This window comes from Leuciscus leuciscus (assembly GCF_965113295.1).
Source record: "Leuciscus leuciscus genome assembly, chromosome: 6".
Classification (NCBI taxonomy): domain Eukaryota; kingdom Metazoa; phylum Chordata; class Actinopteri; order Cypriniformes; family Leuciscidae; genus Leuciscus; species Leuciscus leuciscus.
In genome coordinates, this window is record NC_138730.1 from 41914827 (window position 1) to 41934595 (window position 19769).

Below are 19769 nucleotides of genomic sequence, written 5' to 3' on the forward strand. Positions count from 1 at the left end.
AAGAATAAAAAAAATTACAAATACTAAAACAAACATAACATTTTACTGAATGTTTGAAACAATATAAATTGTGAAAAGCACTTTACAAATAAATGTGAATTGATTTGAATTTAAGATGTGTGTCAGGATGACTGTATTTATTTTATTACAGTAACAAAATTGGGATGGACATGCTTAAAAACTCATAATGCAACTCATAATGTGTGGATTCAGCTGCAGAAACAAATTCCATAAAAGCAAGCACAATTTTTTTATTGAACTGAATAACACAAATAAGTACACATTAAGACAAAAGTAAACAATGCATTTAGGTTAGAAACAACATTGAACATTCCTCTTTGTGGCAGACAATGATATGTGCATTACATTTATGTTTCCTTAATAGAGTCCATGATATGCTCCATTCAGTGCTTTCTCATCACATGTAACATCTCCTCATAAAGAACACAGAAAGGAAAGGATGATCAGATTTGAAAAAAAAAAAATAGGTTTTGCCAAAACTTTCAAAGAAAACTTTGATTTTTCTCCAAAGCATGTATGAATGCCTACAGAGCTCATCTAGGCGTCACAGAACAAACTACAAAATGTCAACAGAGTAACTTAAATATGCACAATGACACATACACACATGTTTTGCAACGCCTGTGTGAACAATGGTTCAAATCACTGGTTCATTTGTCTGAAATTAGTGTTTGAATTTTGTGCAGATGCATGTTACAATGAGGGAATGTGCTGTTACTGCATATTCTGATGCGGCCCACTAGTTAAACACAAAACTATTCATTGAATTTCCAAATCAAAGACTTTTTAAATCACTGCAATTTCCCAATACTGATAAATAATTACCTAAAAATAGCCGTCAAGGTCCAAAAAGGACCACAAAAAAACCACTATAATAAATGTAGTTGTTTTTTTGTGAATAATAGGACAAACTAAGTCACTACTTTTATGGTGGTTTTTGGGGGTTCTCTTTAGAGCTTAACAGCAAATGATTAATAAACCAATTTATTGTTAAAAAAAAAAAAAAAATTGGTAATGCTTTACTTGAAGCCATTATGTATAATGCATTATAAAGCTATTCATAATGTACATTATAAGGCATTTCATAAATAATTGCATTATAATATTTGTAGATTCATTGGTACATCAGAAACTGGTTGTTTGTCTCGTTTTAGCGCATTCTACTTTCTAAACGTGTGTTTAATGAATAGACATGCATTATAAAGTATCTGTCTTTACGATTATTCATGAGATGCATTACAAGGCATAATTAATGCATTAAAATATTTTTTATAATGCATTATATATAAAGGCGTTAAGTAACGTGTTGCCAAAAAAAAACCTGATACACTGAATTTTTTAAATATTATTCTACACTCCAGTTGTCTGTCTCTATACCACAGTCTATTATCCCACAATTCCATATGGGACATTTGGGAGAAGACGGAGTGCATATCCCACAGTGGACAGGTTCAGGCCTGAGCGCTTTCACTGAGCTGTTGCATACGGTCCGCCAGCTCCAGACAGTGTAAGATCCGGCTCCTCTCCGCCTGGAGCTCGGCAGCGGAGACGTCACCCTGCAGCTTCCGGCCGAACAGCACCAGATCCTGCATGAACAGTCCCACTGGCTCCCGCTGACCGGCTGGCAGCTCGCTGATAGTGCCGTCCTGGAAGTGGAGGTCGATGCGTTTGACTCTGCCCAGTCCTGGGCCTCGCTCTTCAATCCAAGTGAGAGGTCTGCGCCAGAAAACACTTGTGTTTTTTTGCATGTCAGATTATAAAACAGGTGAAAAAAATTCATACAGTTTTGAGCTATTTGATCTAAGGTTGGGTCAACCATTTAGTCACACCCAAGTAACCACTTAGAAATGCAAGCACCACCCATAAAACTGTACAAATCTACATGAGTCACTCAATCTAAGTGAATAGCAAAAAAACTAAAAGGTGATAAAGTATTGAAAAATGAAGAAATTATGACCAGTTTCACATTCTAAAAATAGACACTACTGTTAAAAAGTTTGGGAGCAATACATTTCTTTAAAGAAATGAACTTATACTCAAGCAAGGATGCATCAAAGGTGACGATAAAGACATTTACAATACTACAAACATTTCAAATAAATGCTGTTCGTTTCAACTTTCTATTCATCAAAGAATCCTTTCACACTTCCACAAAAAAGTGGAAATCACACTTTCCACAAAAACATCAGGCAGCACAACTGTTCAACACTGATAATAATAATACTTGAGTATGAGTATATACTTGAGTAATGATGCTGAAAATTCAGCTTTGATCACAGGAATAAATTACATTTTTAAATACATTCAAATAGAAAACAGCTATTTTAAATTGTAATAATATTTCACAATATTACTGTTTTTACCTTATTTTTCATTAAATAAATGTAGCCTTGTGATCATAAAATGCTTATTTCAACAACAATTAAAAAAACTCTTAATGACCCCAAACCTTTGAATGAATTTACAGCAAATTAATTTATATTTCAACCTAAAATGTATGTTGTTTATGGTCACGTTATTTGGCAGCTGTGCATTAAAAAATATAATAAATGTAATAATACAAAAATCAAAAATAAATGAATAATTGTGAAGCAAAGAAGGCCCTCTCTGTGGTGACGGTGTGCTCACTTGTGTTGTTGGGTCAGTAAGTGTGCCGTCATCTTCATGTATTTGTTCTCCTTCTCCTCCACCAGAGACGTGGCAGTAACCGTGAGCTCCCCGAAAAGATCAACCAACCAGGTCAGTCTGGAAATGCCACTGAACGACGGGAACCCAAAATTTGGCTTCAGGGGTCCGCCTGAGGAGAAACATGACTGTCACTCAAAACCCTAGAGGAAACCTTTAAGAAGAAGATGAACTGTGAGCTGTTCTACCTGTGAAGTGCAGTGTTCCCTTCTCCAGTGTTCTCCCACATATGTCTTTTTTCAGTTGTTTAAAGTCAGGAGTAAGCAGTTCAATATGTTCTTCATGAAGCACCAGGCCTGAAGATAACAAATAGAAGTTAAAACATAAGTAGAAAAATATTATTAAGCTGCTTTATAATGACAAACGTTCTACTAGAGCTGCACGTTTCTGGATAAACTGAAGATCACGATTCTCCCACAGACAACTAAACAAAATAACATTTAATTTACAAGAGGTTCTGACAAAATGTAATTTGCCGCCATCTTAAAAATGTTAAATCAATTTGAATGAATTTTGATTCAATGACTCGCTCATTAATACTTTGATCGAATCTCGAATCTCTTGAATGAATGATTCAACGACAAATACATTTTTTAACAGTCACCTGTCGCCACCTACTGGTGTAACGATGTAATTAATACAATCCGTTATTTGAAGCGGCAGGTTACTTTCAAAAGGTGATTTACTCTATATTGATCGCCACCATAGATATCAGTGTTTATATCCAAACTATGAACTTTCATCCCTGTACTTCTGTGATAATTTGAATTATAAAGACTTTAATTATGAAGACTGTTTGTGAAGCTGTTTCATATCTGTACATGACAACTGCTCTTTCTGGATCAGAACCCAGATCTGAATGTTCGCTGTGATCGTACTTGTCAAAGGTTTAATAGACATAGCCGAATCGTTGTCATAAAGGAATAAGATCTTGTGGGTGTTTGAATCGAGATCGTGATATTTTCACGATTAATCGTGCAGCTCTACGTTCTACAATTTCAAATATTTACTGAAGAAGACAGAAGACATGAATCCTCAGACAGCAGCTCACCCTTCTGTTGAGCCAGGTTCCACAGATCCACTGCAGACGTGTAGCTGAGGGTCATGGGATACTCGACACACACGTGCTTCCCCGCCTCCAGGAACTGCCTGAGATCGAGCACATCACAGGAGAGACCATCATGAATGAGGCTTTCTGCCATGTGTGAGGGGTTAGAAGAGGTTATCTGTGTGATACCTGATGCTCTCTTCATGGTTGGTGTTTTCCGTGCATATAAACGCCACGTGGATGTCAGCTCTGCTCAACGCCTCCGCCATAGTGATCTGCTCCACGCTCTGCTGGTCTTCAAGAGTCCTCCTGCACGAACAACATAACTAATTATCGGATATATATCCCTCATTTCTATGTTAAGTAATAATAAATGAATGCATAAATAAATAAATAAATGTGGGAAATATAAATAAATACATGGATTTAAAAATAAATAAAGCTAAAACTAATATTTAAAAAAATACAATGAAAAATAATAAATGAAGTTTAAAATTAAATAAAATATTATAAAAATATTTATATTATTTATTTATTTGTGTAATTATTTATAGGTATATTTATATATTTATAATTTCTGCAGGTTTGATCCTCCTTAAACACTACCATTCAAAAATGTGGGGTAGGTAAGATAAAAAGAGAGAAATAAGAAATTAATAGTTTTATTCAGCAAAGACACATCAAATTGATCAAATGTGAAAAAAAAGAATTTTATAATGTTGCAAAAGATTTCTATTTTTTATTTCTATTTCTTTTATAAACAGAATACATTTATTTGAAATTGTAATAATACTTTACAATATTATTGTTTTTACTATATTTGTTATTAAATAAATATGACCATGGTGAGCATTAGAGACTTTTTAATAAACTACCAGTTTTAAAGATTCTCAACTTTTGATCTATATTATGTCTATATTATAAAAAAATATATATATATATATATTCAGATTCAGTGTGGCTCTTTCAATAAGAGGACTCAAATACATGTTTAAAGTGCAGACATCATCACTACGGTCTATTTATGAAGGCGTATGGATTTCTAAACTGCACACCAAGCAAACCACAGTAAATATTTGCTATATGATATGAAATGTCTACTGAGAACTTATCTTGTGTTCTATGGGGTCACAAAAAAAACCTGCAACGTAAGTGCTTTAAAGTGTGGAACAAATCAAGTGTCAGTGTGAATGTGTGGACGAGGCACTGACCTGGACACAAAGCCTCTGAGGCTGAGCTTCTCTGCAGCGCTGGACTGTAGAGGAGCGACTAAATCTCTCATCCTCACACATCCGGCGATGCCCAGACCTACAACCACTGATCCCAACATGATTCCTGAAGCAGAAAATCAGCATCAACTACGAGTGTGCTTATAGTGAAGAAATAAAACTGAGTTTGTTCTGAACCTCGTTTCAATTCTGTATGATGAAGAATCAAATCAAATGCAGCATATATGGAAAAGGTTTCAAACAAGTGTGAAAGGAAATTTTATTAATCATAACTAACATTCCTTTTTCCTTCAGAATTAACATGTATATGCTTTTGTACATTTGTATGTACATTGATATATATATTTAACCTCATGACTTTGAGCAATAAGCTGAAGCATCAAGGAATCCAAATGTGCTTTTACCCCGTAACAGAATTATATATACGAAGAACCAATCATATTAGAGAAAAAATATATTATTCCCAAATGATAGTGTTCATTAGGGGAGAGACGTCACCTGACTCGACTGGAGAAGCGCTAGAGGTTAACTTGAGTCAGAGGTTAACTTGAGTCAGAGGTTAACTTGAGTCAGAGGTTAACTTGAGTCAGAGGTTAACTTGAGTCAGGTGCGTAGAGGAATTTCTACCACACAATCATGGAGTGGATCGATCCACATCTACACTGACCTTGTCATCCTATGAAAACAAGCTTGTAAAGACACGGCAGAGCATAACATTTTTGAGGAACTGGTTTGAGAAGAATATTCGCTGAAATGAAGTTTTTGGCGTGTCTGCATGTGTGTTTGACTGATAACGGCTTGTGTTTAGTCACACTTCATTTACAAAAAAAAAAACATGTTTCTTGAGAATCGACTAGAATAACTGCAGTGCTTTTCTGAATATTGCGTAAGGAAAAACAGGTCTTGGTTATATAGTCACTCATTTATGGGGAAAATGGGAGACATTTCCTATTACCTGGAACTTAAAACATTTTTGCCTAAAATTGTTTAGTGTGTTTTATTTGTGTGTGGTGGTCACCCTCCTTCCTACTCAGTAAATAAGAAAATAAATTATTAATTAAAGTGCATGCTATTAAAATAAAATTATCTTTTTATTTAATGATAAATATCACAAGCTTTACTTTATGTTTGAGGGTATTTCTTAACTTCGGCACTTTTATGTGATTATTAATAGAATGAACATTTTAAGTGTTTGGAATGGTGGTAATGACAGCAGCATTGAAGACATTATTTACATTTACATTTAGTCATTTAGCAGACGCCTTTGTCCAAAGCGACTTACAAATTAGGACTAAATTCAGCGAGTCATCATAAAGAGGCAAAAGCAACAATATTTTAAATATTTATATTTAAAAATGACAAACGATACTCGTAGATACTAAATGAAGTGAACATTTTTATATTATTATTTTCATTTTCAAATGACATAATGAATAAAAAGTCCTATATATTTATTTATGTTTTTATTTTATTTTTTATTATTTATTTATGTCATGTGACATGGTGTATAATAATATATAACCCGCAACCAGCAGCTACTGACAACTACTGACAACAATAATTTGGCTATTATGCTGCCAATGCATATTTTCTCAAATACTAGAAAATGTATATTGGTATACAGGAAAGAAACCGGTTTATTGAAATGCTTCAAAACGCGTGTTAATCAAATCACCCAAAGCGCCCGAAACACATCTACATCTGCATCGCGCTCCAGAACGCGCAAACGAGAGATTACACAACCGAGTCATTTTAATTCTACTATAACAATATGCATAAGTGCAAGAGCAAGATATAAACGTCCTCACCTCTGAAAGTCCTCGACGAGCCTTTTGTGTGAATCTCTAATGCATCCGCAGTGAAATAAGAGAAATGAATGCTATTCTCGTGTGACTCAGGAAAGAACTTTCATAACTCTTTTTTCGTAACCGCGCGTGCGTCTGACGTCATGCGCTCCAGCCGCTCGTGTTCCGGTTGTCGACAAATACATAATAAATAAACAGAGTATTGTAAAAATATCAAGAGTTAATAACTTTACTGACACGTTTACTTTTTAATTTATATGATAATAAATAGCTTTACTATGCGTTTGATCAGAATATTTATCAATGTTTGAATAACGTTTTTCAAAGTAAAACGAACATGGCCGCGTCCATAGCGCGCTGCTGTTAGTCTCTTATAAACATAATCGATGTGACGGTGAGTAGTTATTATTATTATTATGAACAGCCGATGCATGAATGGACGAAATTATGTCTCAGGTCTGTGAAATTCAGTGACATTTTCCGACCATTATTTAGATAAACCCTATCTTAGTAAAGCATCAATCTTTAAGACGAAGGCAGATTTGTAAAATAAATTTCACTGTACTATTGTAGAATACTAAATCATACTGTTTAACGTGTTTTGGACTTTCTTTTTACAGAATGTCCCATGCTAGGACTGTCTTTCAAGGACATTGAGGCACCAGGTAAATACTAAGTATTATATTCCACAATTTAGAATAGTAAAACCATGAAACTGTGAAATAACAAAGGGCAGTATGAGAATAAGTAGTGTTCAATATATATGTAAAACACACAACAGCATCATTACTGCAGTCTTCAGAGTCACATGATCCTTTAGAAATCATTCTTATATGCTGATTTGATGATTGTCAGTTATTATCAATGTTGGAAACAGTTGTGCTTATTATGTTTTTGGAACCTGTGATAATGTTTTCAGGATTCATTGATGGATAAAAAGTTCAAAAGAACAGCATTTATTCAACATAAAAATCTCTTAATTTTTTAAAACGTATTGTATATGGTTATAAAAGATTTCTATTTCAAATAAATGCTTATTTTACATTTTATTCTTCAAAGAATCCTGTTATAAAAAAAATATTAAGCAGCAAAACATTGATACATTGGTAATAACTGAAGACTGGAGTAATGGCTGATGAAAATCCAGCTTTGCATCACAGAAATAAATTCTATTTTAAAGTATTTTAAAATAGAAAACCATTATTTTAAATTGTAATAATATTTCACAATATTACTGTTTTGTCTGTATTTTTTATCAAATAAATGCAGTCTTGAAGAGCATAAGAGACTTCTTTCAGAAACATTAAAAATAGTAATGTTTTCAAACTTTTGACTGGTACTGTTTCAACCTAATTTCAAGCACTGAAGCAGAAGCCTGATAAGGTGTTTAAGATCATGAAGGAAATAAATTCATTGACATTGTTATATTTCTATGATCAAGCTAAATGTTTGTCATTCCTGCTGTTGTATAGAGTTTTCCTCCAGCTGAAGTGAGGATGAGTCGATCAACCGGCCTCCTTCAGCAGATGACCATCTTCATCACTGTAGTGACCGGTGGCGGCTGCGCTATGATGTATTACCTCATGCAGAGTAAGTCTGAAGTTAATTACATCTTATGTTATCTGTTAAAAATCTTGTAAACAATTGTGTCCTGTTTCTTTCAGAAAATTTTGCAAAAGCCGAGTACTACCGTCAGGCACTCGAACAACTGAACAATAATTCCACAGCCATGGCCAGTCTGGGCGCTCCTCCTCTAAAGATCCACAACATCCATTTATCTGACCGACACAACCGCATGGACCACAGCAGCGCTCAGGTCAGCAGCACCATCAACCTGAGAAATATATTCATTATATATCTTTTAATTATATATAGACACTGAAAAAAATTATAAACGCAACACTTTTGTTTTTGCCCCCATTTTTCATGAGCTGAACTCAAAGATCTAAGACTTTTTCTATGTACACAAAAGGCCTATTTCTCTCAAATATTGTTCACAAATCTGTCTAAATCTGTGTCAGTGAAAACTTCTCCTTTGCCGAGATAATCCATCCACCTCACAGGTGTGGCATATCAAGATGCTGATTAGACAGCATGATTATTGCACAGGTGTGCCTTAGGCTGGCCACTCTAAAATGTGCAGTTTTATTGTGAACAATATTTGAGAGAAATAGGCCTTTTGTGTAGATAGAAAAAGTCTTAGATCTTTGAGTTCAGCTCATGAAAAAATGGGGGCAAAAACAAAAGTGTTGCGTTTATAATTTTGTTCAGTGTATATAAACACTCTATATATTAATCACTGAATAAATCATTTTCAGCTGAAGATCCCAGTTACCGGGTCAAAGACTGGAGGTTATCTCTACACAACGTCCACCAGAGACACTCTCATGAACAGGTACCATGTTTTAAAAAATCCCTGAATAGAGACATTCCTCTGAAACCTTCAAAGCCTAACTGTGTCTTCATGGGGTTGTGTATGCTAATAGATATGTTACATTATATAATAATCTTAACCTCTTTTGTCACTAGATGGCTCCTCCAGCAAGTGTTCCTAAAACTGAGGGAAGGAGAAACCATTGAGATTTTCAACAAGACGGAATCTGAAGAGTAACTTCATACAGAAGCATTGCATCAATGTTAAACACAGACAACAAATGCCAATGGACGGTCAGAGAGTTCCTGGACAACAGATGATTGACAGCATGATTTTTTAAGCACATGTGATTATGGCATTTTCATATATTTGCCTACTTGAAATGTTAATATATATTTATCCAGGATGAAGCTTGGAGAAATTGTGATTTAGTAGTTTTTTTTTTTTTTTTTTGCTGTTTATGTGCTTCATTAAAGATGGATGATGTCATACACTGTAATTTTATGCCTTTAAAAAAAAAAAAATGTTTTGCTTTTTAGATTACATTAAAAAGACGACATAATATGACAACACAAACTTTGACATAAACATTCACTTATTCACATACAGATAATCAAATGAGAAGAAAGGGAAACAAATCAATATATACATACACCAACAAATACATGCACACCCACAAAAAAAATTAAGGCCTCCTAGTACAAGACGCATCCAACAATACTTTCCTTACATATCTTCTAATATACCATCAGATATATCCCCATTGTTTTCTTTTTCCAAGAAACACATAAAGGGTTTCCAAGCATCTTCATAATATATGTTATTTTTTCCAACGACATATTGATTGCCATCTCCTTGAGCCATCTCCCTATTCATGGGTTTCATCAGGTCCCTTTCCACAGGTGTATAAAATCAAGCACCTAGATTATGAATGGAGACTGCATTGTGCTTGATTAATACACCTGTGGAAAGGGACCTGATGAAATCCATGAATACTTGGTGCCTCCAACTTTTTCCAATGAAGCGCTATAAGACGCTTAGTTTGTAGAATACACATATAGACAAAAATATATTCTCTTCTTCTCAATTTAAGATTACTAGGATATAAGTTTAATATAAAACATTTTGGTTCAAGAGAAATTGTAACATTGATTATTTTCTCTATCATAGTCTGCACTCCCTTCCAGAATTTCAAGATCTCTTCACACTCCGATACACAATGAAAGAAAGTACCTTTACATGAATTGCATTTAGGACAGATGTCTGAATTTTATGCATTTTATCATATATATATATCTATAAAAAAAAAGAAATATATATATATATATATATATATATATATATGTATGTGTGTGTGTGTACGTGTATATATATTGAAACACTTTCTTATGTTTATTTATTTATTGTTTATTTCTTATGTTTAACATGTTTATTTATTAACAGTATATATCTGATCATATTGAAAAAGCAGGGTTGCATAAAATAATCTGTTTGACTTTCTAAAAATGTGTGTACAACATGAGAATTTGAATACTACAATTTAATTCAGCTTACCAAGCACTGGGATCTTTGGATTCATTTATTATTCCTTTGACATGACTTGTCTAGTTCCACTGTAGTTACTAAATCTTACCAGTAGGAGTCAGTAAAACATTAAGCCTCAGTAACTAGAAATTTGAATCACAAGTTTCTCATGACAGTCAAAACAGTCACAATTGTTTCATTTTGTGTGAAATTTCGAAATCTGCAAAATATGCAGAAAAACAAGTGCACCTTTTTAAAGTGCTTAAGGTCATGTGGTTAATATAAACTTAAGACAATTTTGTGCCATTTAAAAAAAAAAAAAAAATCTATCTTAATTTTTCTTTGTTCACTGGAAATAAAACTACATAGATTGGTTGATTTTTTGGTCCATGTACTGAAAGATTTCCCTTGATACGTCTTTTTTCATTTGACAAATTTAAACCATGCTCAGTTCATCATAACCATTAGCCTACATATGAAAAATCAACATTCACAAGAGTGAGCAGATTTCATCCACAGCAGCACAGTGAGCCCAAAAACACATGGTTACACTTAAAGCTATAATAATAATTTAATTGCATTAAAGGCAGGGAAGGCAATTTGTTCCAGAATCATGTTTTGTTATACTGGTTGAAAGCCTCTTCACATCCTCATAGCAATCACTAAGTTAGGTTAAGTGGTCTAAATGTATTTATACTGTATGTATATATCTCGTCTGTGGAACCATAAGATGGACCATAAAATGTTCGTCCAATCATTGCAATTCGGTCCGAATGCAATGGTGCGATGTCCAGCCTCCTACCTGCCTGACAACATATGTATTTCCATACCTCCGCACACCTGCTCACGCAGACATCACACGTCATCAGTGTGTTTCATGCTCTGCAGAGTTAGACAGACGTCAGTCACTGAGCACCACAACAGAAACAGCAGCAACTTTAACAGTTCCTCCTGAACCAAAGCAACCAGCTTATGCTGCGTTCACGCCATAAATAATTTGGAAGAGAAACCCGTGACTTTATACTCGGAGCGGTTTGTGATTCGAATGTATGCATTTCAGTGGCAACACTATCACCGAAACGAATCTGCAGCAGTCAGGTGGTACAGGTCAGAGCTCTTTAAGTTGTTAATGTTCATTATTATTGTAATGTTATGTGCTTTGAGACATGAGGTAGTTTAGCGCCGTCTCTCGTTACTCTTTTGTTTACTCCCTGCTGTGCGCGGTCATGTGTTTTGAAGGAGGCGTGGCTTTGGAGACGCTCTGAAGGGAGGGTGGGATCTTATGCTTTCAAAGCTAGAACGCTATTGCTAGCCTCTCCGAAAATTGCCTACGTCTTAGAATAATGTATGGAATAGCATACACAGGATTCGTTTTTGAAATTTAATTTAATGAATTAAACAGCTTTTAAATATACATATAAAGTACTTTATCACTAGAAAAAAAATAACTCATTAAACACTGAAGTATTATAAGACATTTCAAAAGTACCTTTTTGGCATAGAGGGTTCTATATAGAACCCAAGAACCCTTTTTTTAAAGAGTGTATGTATACTGTACACAATCACATGAACTATTACAATTGCCAAAATGTACAACATACAACTAGAAAAAACTGTAGATGCATCCCAGTTGGTGTGCTCATGCACTATTCTATGCCTTTTTTGAGCACTTTAAATATCCGGATGATGCACTTAGTCATGGCCTAAAGGTTAGAGAGTCAGACTGGTAACCCGAAAGTTGTGGGTTTGATTTTCAATACTGGCAAGAAATGACAGGTACAATAGAGCAAGGCTCCTAACCCCCAATCACTCCCCGGGTGCCGCAGCAAAATGGTGTGTATGTGTGTGTGTGTTCACTACTCACTGCTCCTAACGTGTGTGCACTAACTTGAATTGGTTAAATGCTTTCGGAAAAATTCTGAGAATGGGTTACCACACTTGGCCTTCATGTCATGTCACTAATTTACCACAAAAAAAAAAAATGAAGTGTTGAAAGTTGGACACGTAGCGAAAGGGCCATCAGACTCAGATGTTGGATGATGAAATAACCTTATAAAATTCATATAATACGCGGTTGAGTAAATAGGTACGTCCCAACTTGCGTACTTATGCACTCATCTATGATGTTTTTAAGTATAAATAGTGTGAGTAGTGTGTTCACACTGAAAATTCAAAAAAGAAATAATACACTTTAAATACCCGGATGATGCACTTAATTAGCAGCTTACATTATATAGCGGATAGTGAAGGGGGCTATCAGACTCCGATGTTGAATGACAAAATAACCATATAAAATTCACACACTAAACGGATACATACTGCATAAGTACATAGAGTATAAGTGCATACTGTATAATACGTTATTATCCCATAATGCAATGCACTCAGCTTGGACTTTCATGTACACTGACCAATTAATCAGAATATCGACCACATAACAAAAATAGGAAGAGTACAGTAGTAGGTATGCCATTGTATTTCCAAGATACAACATCACAGCATACATACTACATGAGTAATAATAATGATCAAAGAAAACAGTAAACAAAGTAAAGTGCGGTAAGCAGAACTAAAGTGCGGTAAACAAACTAAAGTCTTCTTCAGTTCTCTCTAAATCTGTTCTGAATCTGACTAAATCTCGTTCCAGACCGAGTTGAGGCTTCATGTCTCAAACTTTCCTTCTTCTTTCAAGCCCTTCAAAAATCCCAGTGTTATCCCCCAAAACCACCCCGTTCCTGCTCCAGAAATATCCTCATATTCCACAGCGCTCTGGCGACCATCTGTCCTCACGTTCATCTGCCAAAACATCCATATGAATACCTCCTCCAATCTGTTCTGATCTGATTTTGTAATATATTTATATTACATCACAGTGTTTTAGCAAATTAAATATATAAATCCTTCATTAAATGTTATGACGTTTTTAATGTAGGCTACATTTAGTTATTTATTTATTTTTTGCAGATTATGGTCACAGTAACAGTCTGGCTATGACACATTTCTACTGGCTTGAGATTCTCTTGAATATTACAGGGCTAGAAAAAAAAAGTAGACTGTGAAGACACCAGATTTGGTACATTTAGGGGCGAGGAAAACACCTATAAACCTCACATTAATCTTAATAACTTCTTTTTTTCTTCTGCAATGTGCAATATTTTCGAGTGAAATGCCTTCTATAAATAGCTAAACCCTGTTTAAATTAAATGCCTAAGACATAATTCAAGGCACATGTTTGAAGTCTCAAATTAATATATGTAGAATACTTGATTCTGATTGGTCAATCTGCAGTCAAAGAGTATATTGAGTATTGACTGTTCTGGGTGGTTGCTAGGCGGTTGCTAGGGTATTCTTGGTGGTTGCTAGGTCGTTGCTAGACGGTTGCTAGGGTGTTCTGGGTGGTTGCTATGGTGTTGCTAGGCAGTTGCTATGGTATTCTGGCTGGATGCTAGGGCGTTGCTAGGGTGTTCTGGGTGGTTGCTAGGCGGTTGCTAGGGGGTTCAGGGTGGTTGCTAGGCAGTTGCTAGGGTGTTCTGGGTGGTTGCTAGGGTATTTTTGGTGGTTACTAGAGCGTTTCTAGATGTTGCTAGGGTGTTCAGGGTGGTTGCTAAGGTATTTTTGGTAGTTGCTATGGTGTTACTAGGTGGTTGATAGTTGTCAAAGATGGTTACTATGGAGTTTTTATAGAGTTATTAACAATAATTATTATTTATTACTATTATTATCATTATTATTATTATACAAATAATACCTGTGCCTTCTATAATAATAAATTTTTTGGTAATATGTGTTTTGTATTTTTTGCTGTATTTAGTCAAATCCATCCGTTTTAAGATTATGTATGGAATTATAGCACATCCTTACACCGTACTGTACACAGAATATAATATCTAACGTTACAAAGAAATTGTACAATTTCCCAGAGTCAGCGATATTTCAGACCATGATGGATTATACACAGGAGAGACACTCAAAGTCAGATAGAAAGTGATTGTTTATTGACATTCGTTAACAGTGTAATGCTGTAGTTACAGAGCTCAGCCTGAGAGAGGTGCTATAATTGACCTCAACACACAATTCAAATTAACATTTGTACATTTCCGCTCTTATTCTCTTCCATACAGATAGATTAAAAGTGTAAAAAGACATAAGCAGGCTAGTGTATGTGTCCGAGGTGGAAGCAGGAGCCAACTCTTTCTGCATTTCCCACAATGACATGTTTACAGAGAGGCAGTATGTTCCAGAACCTTCTCCTTATTTCTCTCACATTTTCATTTCAGGGCTGCGAGAGTCTTGATAAATGAAGAAACGTCCTTCACAACTGCCAAAGGGTAGCATTTCTTGTCATTCCAAACAAATATGCATAGTAATATATATTTGAGAAAACCATTTTGAACTAACATTGTCAATAGTAAGTACGAAGACATGTTTAAAAAAAAAAAGATGAACTGTTGGCTGTTGAATTGATTCATTTCTAAATTTTAAAATGTAGATTTTACATAGACTGTTCAAGCAAATATGTACACATTTGATATACAGACATTTTTATAATTTCTTAATTGGGATAAATAATACAAATGCACTTTCTCTACATTCCTAACATCTTAAGCTGAGTTGAAGTGTTGTTCATTTTTGAGCTGCAATTGATTTTTAGATAGAATTACATTTCAGAGACTATCAAAGCCTGATTGCTTTACTTCTCCATCACCACCTTAAAGGGACAGTACACCCAAAATCAAACTGAAAAAAATAAAAAATAAAAATCATCATCATGTTATTCTTCTTCTGCATATTCAAACAATGCATTTTTTGGGGGGTGAACAATCCCTTCATGAAAATATTAGGAGATACAAATAAAAGACTGATTCATCAAGTGTGGATTAGACACAAACACATGCACCTTTAAATGGCATCAAGTTAAGATGATTTATGACGATCTTAATGTATAAAACACACATTCACGTCATTTTAAAATGTAAACATGAACAATAATCAAAACTTCAGCACAGGAATCTAGCCGTCAATAAACCAACCCACAGAACGGACCAATCTGACCTTTCAAAGAAATGTTTTCTGACATTTAAACCAATTTCCTTTTTGAATAAATATATTACTTTCAGAATTTCTCACTTATCTTCACCTTAAACACACGCAAACAGCTGAAACACTCAAGTGAACATGAAGTGTGGCGCACAAATTCTTCTACTTATTTGGTCTGTCATTTCTTTACAATCTCTTCACCACTTTAAGTCATAAAAAGACACCATATAAATAGATATAAATAGATTAGGCCTATACATTTTATAAACATTGGGGAAAATGAGTGCATATCATGGCATCAGGAAGTTCTAAGTAAATTTTAAGTGACCGTGGAGATTTAATCGTATGCAAATGAGCCACGATGAACTGCCAATGGGAGCGCAGACACATGACCGTTTTTTAAAATTTAAATAAATAAACAACCACACAATAAATAAAACAAAAAATCATTCCATTTTGTCCACGAATAAATTTTTTGCCATTAAAAATGTACATGCTTAAGGGGAATTTGTATATAATCTGCAGCAGTGCATAAAGAATCACACCATGAACAGTAAAACTGCTCATTATGAGCATTCACTTACTGAGATGTCTTCACTCCTATTGGCAGTGCTCATTTACATAAAGTACACGCCCAAATCGCTATAAATCACAGTCACCATGAATGCACCTTTGCACAGTGTCTTAACCAAATGCAACTGCCACAACTGACAAGACATTTTGTCAGTGCCTTGTTTTTTGTTTTGTTCCGCTGGGTAACTCCGCCCACAGTGCAATCTCATTGGTTCAAAATTGCACTCTACACAGCTGTATAATTAACATATTCTAACTGGATTTGTTGAGTTGCTTAGCATTTTCACTTTCAGTGACGACCTTAAATAAATAAAAAAATGCTATGTTGGGGCGTTTTTTTTTTTTTTTTTTACATACCCAAAAACATTCATTCATTGAAAGCAATCATGTGTCAACACTAAAAAATTCCATTCAAACATTACAGACAAAACATAAAACAGCATGAAGCCTTGAACATCCTTGAACATCGTTAACGCTTTTAAAGATTTGAATAGTAAAATGTATTGATTGATAAACTAATACATCAAAAGTGTCAAATCAAGGTTTAGACTTGCCATTTCCCCCTAGTCTGTCTTTGACTCCTGCGAAGTGACATGACGTGATGTCACTTCCTGTGACGATGACGTGTTGGGTGAGATTCTGTGAAGTCATCACTTACAGTAATTACGGCACCTCAATCAGATATTTTCTGTGAGTGTATTTGGTTTTAACTTTACAATTCTTGTCAAAATGCACCAAAAGAAAAGGACGGTTTATGGCGAAATGATGGTGTGCGAACTGAGAGCGCCTCCAGCGGAGGTCGAGGCCCTGAGTGTTAAAGCAGGTTGAAGGCTTCTCTTTCACTATTGCATACCCGTTACACACTGTACACCCGCGCAGGTGACTGATGCATGCAGTGGTGTCCTGAACAAACCAAAGAAACGAACACAGGATACGATCCACGCTAGTAGATGATTAAATACAGTGTACACGGAAAGTCACGTGAAGTCCTCACTCAAGGCCAAAAGTGCTGGTTTCTTCCACGGCGATCAGCAGTTTCTCGTACAACATCGTGTAGGACGGATACGGCGGAAGATCCAGACGGTTAAAGCATGTGTGCGCCCTGAGAAACCAGACATGACACATCCATCAGCCTGGATGAAAACACGTTTCTGATCTCAAATGGATTGGTCGTCAGTTTCTACAATCTTGGCCAATCTGTTTAGGCCTGGTCATGTTTTTAACATTGATGACAAACCAATGAAAAAACTAAATCAAGGGACAAGCTTTCTTTTTAAATTATTAATATTTTTAATATTTTTATCACTTCATTTGTGATTATACTTTTAATAAGTGGTAATTCTAAATTATTTATATTATTAGTTAATGTAAATTTTGTATTATATTATTAGTTAATGTTAATTTTAAACTATACTGTTAATGTTAATTTGTAATTATATGATTAAATACAATTCTTTTTCATTTATTTATATTATTAAATACTGTTAATTTTTATTCTAGTTTTATTAATATGTTGAATTAGTTTTATTTGTATATTTTTAGTTTTCATGTTCATGTTTTTTTTTCCAGTAAATAATTTCAGTGCTTCAACTTATTTAAACTTGTTTCAGTTTATTACCAACTTATACCAAGGCAACAATTCTAATAATTTGAAATGATTAATATAATTTAAAAATGATCATTTTTAAATTTAAAACATTTAAAAAAATGTGTTCAAAGTTTTTCAACTAATATTTATATTTTATTTTATTTCAGCTTTATTTCAATTAACAGAACAGAAGGCACTTAAATTCATTTTTTTATAATTTTTTTAATGTATTTGTCAGTCAAACCCTTCATTATTAATTCATATTAAAATATATATTTTTTACACCTTTACACATAATTTCTAGACTATTTTAAGTTTCTTTCCTGACTGAAAAGACAAAGGACAGGTGTATAATTTTGATAATGATCCATGTCTTACGTCAAATTCAATGGAAGTAAACTGGTGTGTAAATGCTGTAATAAGTTGACTTAAACATTGCAGAAGAAACTTGGATAAAACGTTTAAAGATCAATCGAATGCTTACAGATTTTTTGTAAAACTTGTACCTTTCATTATTTCATTATTGATATTTGCATCTTTGAATTAATTTTAAACCTTTCGCATACGAGCTCAAATCAAAGTCAGGTTTGTGAAAGATGAAAAGGTGTGTCACTATACCTCGGGAGCGATGTGATCTTGCCCCATTTCTCGATGCAGAAGCGTCGCAGGCCGTTGCTCCCGCGCAGGGCGGTAAAGCCCTCGTACGGCACGCTGGAGGTGCCCGTCACAAACTGCAGCAGACGCAGTCTCTGTTCATTATTGAAGCGCTCCACCGCTCCCCAGAACCACCGGATGACGATGTGCCCATCATGATAACCTGATGATGAATATACACAACTAGAATGTTACATTTCACTTTTTTCCACAGAAGCAGATCTGACTGCACTGAGCAACATCAACCACCTCCTTAATCAAGCAGGTAGGAAATATACCGTAGGAAAATCATATGAATGAACACGTAAATAAATAAAATATAATGCATAATGAATACGAGGTCTTGAAGTGATAATTCAATATAGTGAGATAAAAGAATCTGGATAAATATTGATATCTTTTAACACGTACGGATTATGGCACAGCCCTAATATCAAGATTTCCGACTGCATTTATGTTGTGTATTTGTGTATGTATTTGTGTCTATATAGTTGTAAGTGTGTGTTCTGACCTCCTCTGTACTCTGTGTTGTTTCTCCAGTCGTTTAAATCAATTTCTGCTGTTCCTGCAATAACCAGCTCCAGTTCTCTGGCATCAAACACAGAAACCAGACGAGAGTCCACCACCTACACACACACACACACACACACACACACACACACACACACACACACACACACACACACACACACACACACACACACACAGGTTAAAGGTTAAATGGTGGCCTCACGGACAGACAGAGAGTAAATCAGATGACAAGCATGCTTACCTCGTAAAAGCCTCGGACCAGAGCCTGAGTCTGCTGGACGACCCCTCGCTCCACCCTCCACTTCACCATCCGATCAATATATTCCTTCTTGTTTTTCTCTGTCACCTGCATGTTTGTCCCGCCGGACTTCAGCTCCCGCTCTGTTACCTAACAAACATACACACCCTATCTCAGCAAAGATATTTTTGTGTTTAAATCGTTCCAAATCCACTCTCCCCGAATTTTTAAAGATAGGGATCTTTAGGCAGCTGTTTATTACAAAATATTGTAATAATTTCTTGAATTTTAGAGGTATTTTAACTGCATTCTAAAAGGCTTCATCACACAGTCAGTCGTTGCCCTTGTCAGAGATGCACCGATATGAACATTTTGGCCGATACGATAACCGTTTATTCTTTATATCTGAAAGCCGATAACCGATATATTGGCCGATAAATCTAAATCCAAATTATTATATAA

The 19769-nt window shown here is 34.9% G+C and overlaps 3 protein-coding genes across 5 annotated transcripts in view; 1 reads left to right on the top strand and 2 right to left on the bottom strand.

Annotated features, from left to right (window-relative positions):
• Positions 1-238: 238 nt before the first annotated feature.
• Positions 239-6926, bottom strand: blvra (biliverdin reductase A). Its single transcript, XM_082173220.1, has 7 exons — positions 6792-6926; positions 4966-5089; positions 3944-4063; positions 3758-3855; positions 2895-3002; positions 2650-2818; positions 239-1737 (listed from the first exon to the last, which is right to left on the bottom strand). Exons 2-7 carry the CDS (start codon positions 5082-5084, stop codon positions 1473-1475), a joined length of 879 nt encoding a protein of 292 aa, XP_082029346.1. The 5' UTR covers positions 5085-5089; positions 6792-6926; the 3' UTR covers positions 239-1472.
• Positions 6927-6961: 35 nt separating this feature from the next.
• Positions 6962-9651, top strand: coa1 (cytochrome C oxidase assembly factor 1). Its single transcript, XM_082173281.1, has 6 exons — positions 6962-7182; positions 7409-7453; positions 8261-8378; positions 8453-8604; positions 9107-9183; positions 9318-9651. Exons 3-6 carry the CDS (start codon positions 8285-8287, stop codon positions 9397-9399), a joined length of 405 nt encoding a protein of 134 aa, XP_082029407.1. The 5' UTR covers positions 6962-7182; positions 7409-7453; positions 8261-8284; the 3' UTR covers positions 9400-9651.
• A 5008-nt stretch (positions 9652-14659) lies between these two features.
• Positions 14660-19769, bottom strand: part of hecw1b (HECT, C2 and WW domain containing E3 ubiquitin protein ligase 1b) — a 39769-nt gene continuing 34659 nt past the window's right edge. For all 3 annotated transcript variants that reach the window (XM_082172930.1, XM_082172929.1, XM_082172931.1), the window contains 4 exons: positions 19311-19457; positions 19050-19164; positions 18503-18701; positions 14660-17398 (listed from right to left, as the gene is read on the bottom strand). In XM_082172930.1, the coding sequence (XP_082029056.1) occupies positions 17287-17398; positions 18503-18701; positions 19050-19164; positions 19311-19457 (573 nt within the window). In that variant the 3' untranslated portion in view covers positions 14660-17286. The remainder of the gene's footprint in view (positions 17399-18502; positions 18702-19049; positions 19165-19310; positions 19458-19769) is intronic.